We start from the raw sequence: 9085 nt of genomic DNA, 5'->3' as shown, positions 1-9085 counted from the left end.
GAGAGAGAGAAGGATGGAGACGGAGAGGGAGAGAGAGAGAAGGAAAGAGAAGGAGGGAGAGAGAGAGAAGGAAAGAGAAGGAGGGAGAGAGAGAAGATCTAAGATCAGTTCTAAGCTGATTTAAAAGCTATCTCTAAGCCTTTGCAGTTCACCAGTGGACTCCTGTGGTCAAGAGCGAATAAGAGGATGTCTCCAGGGCTGAGCAATGGCTGAGCCCTCCAGTCATTTCCCAAAAAATCTGGACAGAACAGCATTCACTCTGCCTCATGAGAAACAGGATCCACAGAGTTCTTTAAGATTCCTTAATACGAATATCAGCCTTCCAAAGCAAGCCAAAGGGATCCTCAACTATGCCATAACAAATTTTATAACATACTTGAAGAAAAGGGGATAAATGGAAACAATAAAAGGACTATTTAAAATAAATACGTGTTTCTTGTTCAGAAAAACTACCATCTTAACAAAGAGCAAACACATCACCTACAAACCTCTGTCTTAGACTCTGCCAGCAGTCCCTCCTAGTCAAGAGCAGATTCTCACATACAGCCAGCAAGAAGATCTTAGAAGCCAACCATTTGCAAAGATGGTTTTGTTCTTTTTTTATTGTTGTTTTTTGTTAGTGGTGGTGTTTGTTTGTTTTCTTTCCCTCAAGCCTACTGTTTTGATTTTCCCACCTTGCATAAACATCACCACCGTTACTTTAAGTGGCCTCCCATAACTTACTTATAAAACACCACCCTGCTATTTACACTAATAGCCAAACAGTCAAGGAAAACACCCTCCTGTTTGGTTAAGGTTTCTGAATCAGAGATGGTATGTGTGTGTGTGCCTGTCTGTCTGTCTATCTGTCTCTGTGTGTGTGTGTGTGTGTGTGTGTGTGTGTGTGTGTGTGTGTGTGTGTGTGTGTGTGTGTGTGTGTGTGTGCCTGTCTGTCTGTCTATCTGTCTGTGTGTGTGTGTGTGTGTGTGTGTGTGCCTGTCTGTCTGTCTATCTGTGTGTGTGTGTGTGTGTGTGTGTGTGTGCCTGTCTGTCTGTCTATCTGTCTGTGTGTGTGTGTCTGTGTGTATGTGTGTGTATGTTTAGGTGGTGGGGGCTACTATTTTTTTAAATGCCCACATAAAACAATTACTGTGAAAGAGCCTGTGACTTGTGTGTACCCAGGGTTCAGTTCTGCCCTGAGTAAAAACAGCCAACAAAATCCTAAACCACCTTTCCCTCTTGACTACACAATGGTGTTCAAAGACATTCAGTTCTGCCATGAAAGACTCGTGTGAGACATTGGAAAGGGGCTCTAAAAGAATGGGCACCAGGCCTTGAATAAATAAGAGACACGGTAACCTTCTGTCCCCTTCCATTGACAGCCTGGCACTGCTGCTGCAGAGGACCAAACAAAAGTTGGTGTGTGTGACCAGGTGCTGCAGTGTCCTTGCTTCTGAGTTTATCCTATACATTTTTTTCCTTAAATAGCGTAAGGTCCAACAAGTACTCCATAGTATCCGGGAGTGAAAGAAAAGTAAAACTCCCAAGACCCACTGTCCCACTCTCCCTTAACCCTTTGTTCCCCGTATTGTCCAAGTCTTGCATAATGCAGTCGGAGTTTCCGCAACAGGCGAGACAATGGATTTAGCAGTAGCTGGACAATTAGTTCCAATGAGGCCTATTTCCCAGCTGAATATAAAGCCTTAGTGAAATGAAGGGTAAGAAACTGTTAGAGAAATTTTAAAGAAATATTTCATCATGGAAGTAAACAATACATGGTGAAGCAAACTGAACTAAGAGCGAGATTTCACTGCCCAAAATTCATAGTGTGGCACTAGGAAACTACCTGAACTCTCCCTCCTTAGCTACAGAACGTGGGCAACTTATCACAATCCATCAGAGGCTCTAAAGACCTAACGCCCTTTTGTGACTGGTTGTGCTGTATAAAGTGTGACTAGTTATGCAAGCAAAGGGGTTTGTTTCTCCTGGCCTGCATGTGAACCCGCAGATACCCATCTGTTTGGAAAATCACTGACTTCCACTCTCCCTAGCAGAATGTTGAAAGAAGAGTTTTCTCTCAGTTTGCTTTTCTTTTCTTGATTGTTAATTTTTTTTTCTTTTGTACATTCATGAGAAATACTTACATATGTACATGTGGCGGCTGGAATCTGCTCTGGTTGATGTTGTAGTGTGTGAATGCCTGGGTGGGGTTTGAGCTATACTCATCCACCGTTATGGTAACTTTGCCTTGAGAAGGAATCCCATGTGCCATCCTTCCTCCCTATAGGCATTAGCAATTCACAACTCTCCGGAGCAAAAGCTGGAAGCGGGCATGATGTGTTTCAGCCAACCTCTGAATCCAAGGGTCTACTCATCAATACCACTGTGCGTTCTAGAAGAAAAAAAAAACATACATATGTGTATGTGTGTATATAAGTTAAAAAAAAATAAGAACAATGAGTAAGACGGTTCTAAAACACATTGAGTTTGAAATCTATATATAAAATTGGCTCAGGAAAAAATATCTGAATTAATATTATTTCCTCGTGGACATAACTATTGTCTACTCTTTCCTGCGTGTCCCTTAGGGTGGACGTTACACCCTATATGGCATCACTGGATGCTAGTGAATCGTCTCAATGGAGTTCAAACTAAGAGTTCCTCTCTAATTATAATTATGGCACTTAACATGAATTGCAGGAGGACCAAATCCACAGTTGCCATGGAGTCTAGCTATAAATGGTTTGTGCTTGAAGACTCTTCCAAGCCCTCCCTGCTAATTGAAATATTTGGTTCTAACAAGATTGGTATCACATTATACAATCACTTGCAATCTTGATGCCTGGATGATCCGCAGGACACCATAACAAATGCAAGCTTAAGGGTCTGTGCTCATTAACAGATAACCCAGGATAACTACAAAACGCACAGGATGCACGTGTTACACATAAGTTTGTCTTGTTTGTCTTGCAAGGCACTTTCCTAATACACAGTGCGCAGTATGCACACAAACGTCTCTCTGGCCAAGAACGTGATGGTAAAGCAAGTACTTCTTGCTAAGCATGGTGCACTTTCTTTCAATTCTCTAGTCACTCAACAGCAAGCCAGATGAGCACAGGATCAGTCAGTCACTTTCTAACCCTGACTTCCCTCTTCCCCACCTAAGGGGGCATTTAGGGAGGGCAGCCATCACATCCCGGCCCTCATTCTGGGTGCTGTAAATTCTTATTAGCTGGTCACATTTTCTCAAGAGATTCCCAGCAATTCTCGTTCTTTTTATAAGTGTCAATGTATTGGTTGCCATGTGGAGAACAGAAATGAAAATGTCTGTTTTTATGGCAGATATTCAAAGATGGAGGGGCGCAAGCCCTTGCATGGAAGCTGTTGCAACTGATGAGCAAGTGGAAGAAGCTGGAGGCACCACTCACTCCTTGGCTAAGCCTTGGCTAACTGGCATTTTTCTCAAAACACTGTGTCAGAATACATTTGCCATGTATACCCATCTTAACTGTTATCTCAAAAACAATTCAAATAATAAGATTAGATTGAAATTTGGCATGAAACACCTTAAAATATCAAACAAAAGGCAGATAGACGGCCTGCCATAATAGGCCATTTATTTCATTATTTTTGCGACCCAGGGCTCCTGTGGCCCTCCATATGCTAGCTGGGCTAAGAAATACAATGTTCTACTCCAAAGGATTGCTTTCTTCACATCAGTCAAGCAAGCTAGGTTCTACCCACCTGGCCTTGGTTCCCAGAACATTCCCGTAGCCAAAAGAGGAACCCCTAGGTATTCTGACACTGTTAACACAATGTTACCTTGGTTTCCCTTGCTGCATCTTCCTGCCTTCACGGGAGGTATGACTCCCTTAAGCACTAGTGGATAGGCAATCTGGCCAGTAGGATTAGCTAAGTCAAATCTGGCCCTGCTCCTCCCGATGTAAGTAAGATATCTGTAAAGAACTGCTTACGAATCATAATGTAGCAGTTTTCATACTAAGTTTGCAGCTGTTTCCTTAATTTCCTACACAATTATATTTTACTGTTATTTTGCATAACAGTAAAACACAACACCTGCTTCAAATTGCAGTCCTGTTCTGAGTGCTGTAATTCTCTTTGGAGACACAGAGTGCCGAGACACAACTGAAGCACGGAGCTGCGTAATTGCGTGGTACTGAAGAGTAAACACAAATGAAGACATCTTCCTGCTACAGAAATGACTGTCATTAAAAAGAATGTTAGCCATCAAAGCACAGAGGGGGGAAAATAGGCATTTTCAGAATCCCAGAACTTAGTGTTTGCATAAATTAGAGAGTGCTATAAAAATTACTTGGTGATTCTTATTTTCCTTCCATCAATGTCTATTGTGTGAGATACAGAACATTTCAGAAGCAACAGAAAATCAAATTCATGTCTAGACCAATGTGACCTCAGAGTAAGTGTCTGTACCCCTTGCCGGAAAGAATTTAAATGTTTGGGGAGAAAACTTAACTAATTAAACTAAGAGTGAAGGCCAGAAATAAAATAGTCATGTTAAATATTTACATACAGTGACTTGAAGTGGCTAGAGGGAGACCCTCTTAAGCCATCCTGATTGAAGCCAAAAAAGATGCAGAACTTAGACGCTGGATTCCCACTTCTAAACGGTCCAGACTATCCCTAAAGTCACCCTATAGATTTTCATTTCCTGTCAGGAAACACCTATGCCTCTTTGCCCCTCTGCCCCAAGCAAGGCAAACAGTCTCTCTCTACCAGCAAGCCCAGACCCCTGTGAATCTGGAGGGCTAAATGGGTGGCTGGCACCTCATTTGAATTCATCTTTGCCTTATTCCCTTTCAAATGTTTTATCGAAACAGTGCACCTGCCGGGTCTATCTTCTTTAATCTGGAGTCCTTTGAAGGAAATGTCAGACTGAGGCAGAGAGCTTCAAAACTTGCAGAGCACCTTTACAGACAAGTCAAGAAAAGGCTTATTTTTTTTTTTTAAAAAAAATATGCTATGTTCAGTTCCATCCATGCCTCAAAATGAACATATCCTAAGACTACTCTGTGTGTGTGTGTGTGGTGTGTGTGTGTGTGTGTGTGTGTGTGAGAGAGAGAGAGAGAGAGAGAGAGAGAGAGAGAGAGAGAGATAGAGAGAGAGATTGGGAGGACAGGGGTGGGGGGATATGGAGGAAGGCTCTCTGTGACAAAGCCATGAGCTAAACCACATCACTTTAATGAGATATGGGGGAAAACTTGAAAGATGTAAGGACCCCACCTTAACCTGATGAAGCTGCATCACCCTGCTTCAAATCTTCAGGCTGTAAACCCCCCTCCCAACCACGGCTTCTTCTCACAACAGTTAAAGGGAGCAGCTTTCTTCGTTTAATTTTATACTTCAATGCATTTTATCCACAAACAAAGGCACCCAGTAAAAGATGCCAAAATGCCTAAAGAAAAATCTAAACAGAACTGTCACTGCCAAGCGTTCACGCTGGTGTTAGAGTTTCTGTTTAAAAAAAAAAAAAAAAAAAAAAAAAAAAAAAACCCACGTGAGCACATTGAGCATTTCCTAGACAGCAGCAGTCACTTCTGTCCCTTAAGCTGCAGGACTGGAAATTTTCTTTTCCAGGAACCCACTTGGAAAACCTCTTAAAGTCTGCTGGCAAGGAGGGGATTAAACACTGAAGGCTTAAATAGCTGTCTCCACCTCCTAGACACCAGAAGTCCGATTTACCTAAACTTTAAAAGCAACCATTTCTGACCCCTGTACTCGCGTGCTGCCTAAGCCAAGCCCAGGAGAAATGAGCCCTGGATTTCGCTTTCCTTGTTTAAATAATGGTGTTCATTTGAGTCAGGAAGATAGCCACCTCACTTACTGGGTGGAGGGACTTTGGAGCTCGCTCTTGATCCAACCCCGCCAAATTTCATTCTCTCCTCCCTCTGCCTTGCGAATCGAGAACCTTAACTCACGCCCCTACTCTATTATACCCATTTCCAGTTACTCATCTCCGCGTGTGGGAGCGATGGCCACACGCTTTCCCCGTGGTTTCACCGCTTCTTTATTTTTCTGGAGATGCTAAAAAAGTTCCACGTGCTTCTGTCCACTAAGCTCCCTCCCTTCCCTTCACACTTACACCTGAACTTGTCTCCAGCACTGCTGACACCCAGCTGGCACATTCTTTCGAAGAGGGAGGGCACGACTTTTCTCCTGAGCCTCTGACAAAGCGTGGGGTCTATATATGGTGGGGCGAAGGGGGGCGCAGAATTCTCTACTTTGGATTGGTTTGTTTGTTTTAAATCTAGGGTGGGCAGATGGGGTGGGGGGATTGCAGCTACTACACACACACACACACACACACACACACACACACACACACACACACACGCAAACTCGCACACATGCCCTGCTCTGTCAACAGCTCTCGATGCCTGGTCCTGGCCACAACTCCCTCCTCTCCGTAGACGCTGAGTACCCTGTGGGCACCGCCACTGCCTGCGGTAGAGGCAACACTAAGGACACTAGACTCCCTCCCCCAGGTCGCCTAAGCATTTTTCCCCCACCTTCCTCTCTCCCAGCGGGACACCGACTGAAGATCGCCGTAGAAAACAGGCTCTGACTTCGCTGCCATCCTCGGTGGGGCATCTTAACCCCTGGTCTAGGACGGAAGCCTCCGAAACGCACTGGCATCTCGGAGCATACAGACCGGAGCCCGAGTCCGTACCCTAAGCAGCCGCCTCCTCTCTCTGAATCCCGGAGCTGCCAGGCGCCTCCCCGGGAACAGTTGGGACGGGAAGGGATCCAGCCAGCCATCGGGCTGGAGGGGGATGTGGAGGCCACCACCTTGCCCTCTCTTTGGAAGTCTTTCCCTTCCAGTTAAAGTTGTGTGTTTTCCCCCGCCCTGACCTGTTAGTGTCTTTACCATCACAAATCAATTACACATTTTTCATGACTCGCATTCACTCTTAATTCCGGGTGTGTTGGGGGTGCGCTATAAATCAACCCCACTGCTCATCTTTTCCGTTCTCTTTTCTTGCTGGGGGATTTCAATGCCCTCTCGAACCTCTAGGTTAAAAAAAAAAAATGCTCCCTTCACCACCTAGGCCGCAAAAGCCCGAAATTCAAAATATTTTTAGAGACAATCTTGCCACATGTAAATGTAAATATGGGCTGGGGGTGGGGGGGAGAGCCACACAACTACTGCTTAGGTAGAAAAGAAACTGGGCAGCTACGGTTACTTTTCCACGCTGCCGTACCGCGCCTCCCAGCCCTCTCGCTCGGCAGGCAGCGATCGCCGAGACCAGAGAGTAAGGTCCGGGAGCGGGGGCCGGCGGAGAGCTCCGCGCTGGAGCGCTGCGCGCGCGGGCGGCCAGAGCACAAAGCTGCACCGAGCCGTCCGGCCACTGCACCTGGCCCGGGGCCGCCGCGGGCGCACGGGGCTCGGGCCAACACAATGCACACGGGCCTAGGCCGGGGCAGCTGCGGCGCACGACCCCGGGACTTTCTAGTAAACAGATCTCAGACTCCTGGGCCCCACCCCCATCCCTTGCCCCGGGGCTTTGCCGCAGGCTTTCGCGGATAACCCCCCTCTGCCGCCACCACCTTCCTGAGAAACCCGGCGGAGGAGGGGGCAGGGAGGTGGGGACCCCGAGAGGTCGGCGGCCGAAGGCTGGTTGGGGGGGAAGGGAGAACAGGGGGCGAGATGGGGAGTGGGAAGAAGGACAGCTACGCAAAGAAATTCGCTCTCGCTTGTTGGGGGGGGCTCCGGGGAAAGAAATCTGCTCTCCCCGGGTCCTCGAGTGTTCAGTCCGCCAACCTCAGGGTCGGCGGGGCCGCCGCGCTCCGCAGCCCCCGCGCCCTCGCACGCGCCTCTGACAAGGCACCTCTCACCCGGGCTCCGCTTTGTGTGTGCATTTTTTTTTTCCCTTCCTCTCGCGCCCGGCACCGGCCGCCTCCTCCCCCCCTCCCCCGCCCTCCGCCTCCCTTCCCCGGGCGGATTACCTTTCCCGGGCTGCGCTCCGGGTCCCCGGGATGCCTTCAGCGCCCGGTGTGCGGGCGAGCCATCGCCAAGCCACACGAGCCGGCTCGGAGCAGCGCTGGGGGCGGCAGGGGCGAGGGGCGCGGACGGGCCAGAACCTTCGACCCTGGAGGTTCCCGCCGCCGATCCACGGCCTGGGAGGGCGGCACAGGGGCGCGGTGCGAGCGGGACGCAGGGGTCGCTGGGGGGGAAGGTGGAGAGGACCGGAGCAGCCTCGATCTGGGAAGAGAACGAGCGAGGGGGCGAGGAGAGGCAGCGAGGGCGCGGCGAGCGAAGGGAGCGCGAGCGGTGCAGTGACAGGGACTGCCACTGGGGTCAAAGGAGCATAGCTCCAGGAAGCTGGGCCGCCCAGGCGCCGCTCGCTGTGAGCTCCCCGCCGGGACCCCGCGCCCTGCACGCCCCTGCCGTAGTTCCGGCCCACTCGAACCCCCCACCCGCGCCCCGAGGCCGCGGGGTTTCCAGGAGAGGAGGGAGAGTGGAGGGCGAGGCCCGCAGGCTGCTGGTGCTCCCTGGGTCAAGCAGGCGGCAGGAAGCTGAGCTGCAAGTTCACCATCGTGTGTGATCAGCGTTAAAATGATAGGGGTCGGGGAGATGGGGGCGGGCCACTGAGCGCCAGGAAAATAAGGGAGCCCCCCAGATGGTCGTCTTCTGCAAAGAGAACACCAAGCCCCCGCCCCCCACTCATGAACCTGCCAGGCTCTGTCAGAGGTCCTGGCACAGCTCCAAAGCGCAGAACTCGCTGCAGGGGCAGGAGGAGCGTCTGGGGCACTAAGATCTCACCAAGAGGGGCGACCCCAGGGTCCCTCCACTCTGCTGAACTGAGGCTTTCCTGTGGGGTATCAAGGGTCCCTTCTCCTCAACCCTCTCAAAGCGCCAGACGCATACACACCTCTCTTTGGCTCTGTAATGTTCCTGAGAAAGAAAAGGCCAACCCAGCTGGTGTTTTTTTCACCTTCAAGAATTAAGACAGGTTTAGGATAAGAAGGTGAAGTCAGGCAAAGGCTTTAATTGTTTCCGCACCCCCACTCCGCGTCCCTTTGAATCATATTCTCCCTTTCCCAAAGACCTGCTCTTCAAAAAAAA

At 49.0% G+C, this 9085-nt stretch overlaps 1 protein-coding gene across 4 annotated transcripts in view; it reads right to left on the bottom strand.

Moving 5' to 3' along the window:
* Positions 1 to 8602, bottom strand: part of Mpped2 (metallophosphoesterase domain containing 2) — a 183474-nt gene extending 174872 nt beyond the window's left edge. The window contains exons 1-2 of one of the 4 annotated variants that reach the window (XM_031371285.1): positions 7966 to 8602; positions 2124 to 2371 (exon numbers count right to left, since the gene is read on the bottom strand). In XM_031371285.1, coding sequence (XP_031227145.1) covers positions 2124 to 2251 — 128 coding nt within the window. In that variant the 5' untranslated portion in view covers positions 2252 to 2371; positions 7966 to 8602. Of the gene's footprint in view, positions 1 to 2123; positions 2372 to 6100; positions 6219 to 7965 lie in introns of those variants that run through there. The other 3 variants (XM_031371287.1, XM_031371289.1, XM_031371286.1) reach the window with 3 other exon arrangements.
* Between the last annotated feature and the right edge of the window lie 483 nt (positions 8603 to 9085).

This window comes from Mastomys coucha, unplaced genomic scaffold, assembly GCF_008632895.1.
Source record: "Mastomys coucha isolate ucsf_1 unplaced genomic scaffold, UCSF_Mcou_1 pScaffold15, whole genome shotgun sequence".
NCBI classification, from domain to species: Eukaryota; Metazoa; Chordata; class Mammalia; order Rodentia; family Muridae; genus Mastomys; species Mastomys coucha.
Note: the sequence above shows the minus strand (reverse complement) of the source record. Positions and strands in the feature narration are given on the sequence as shown.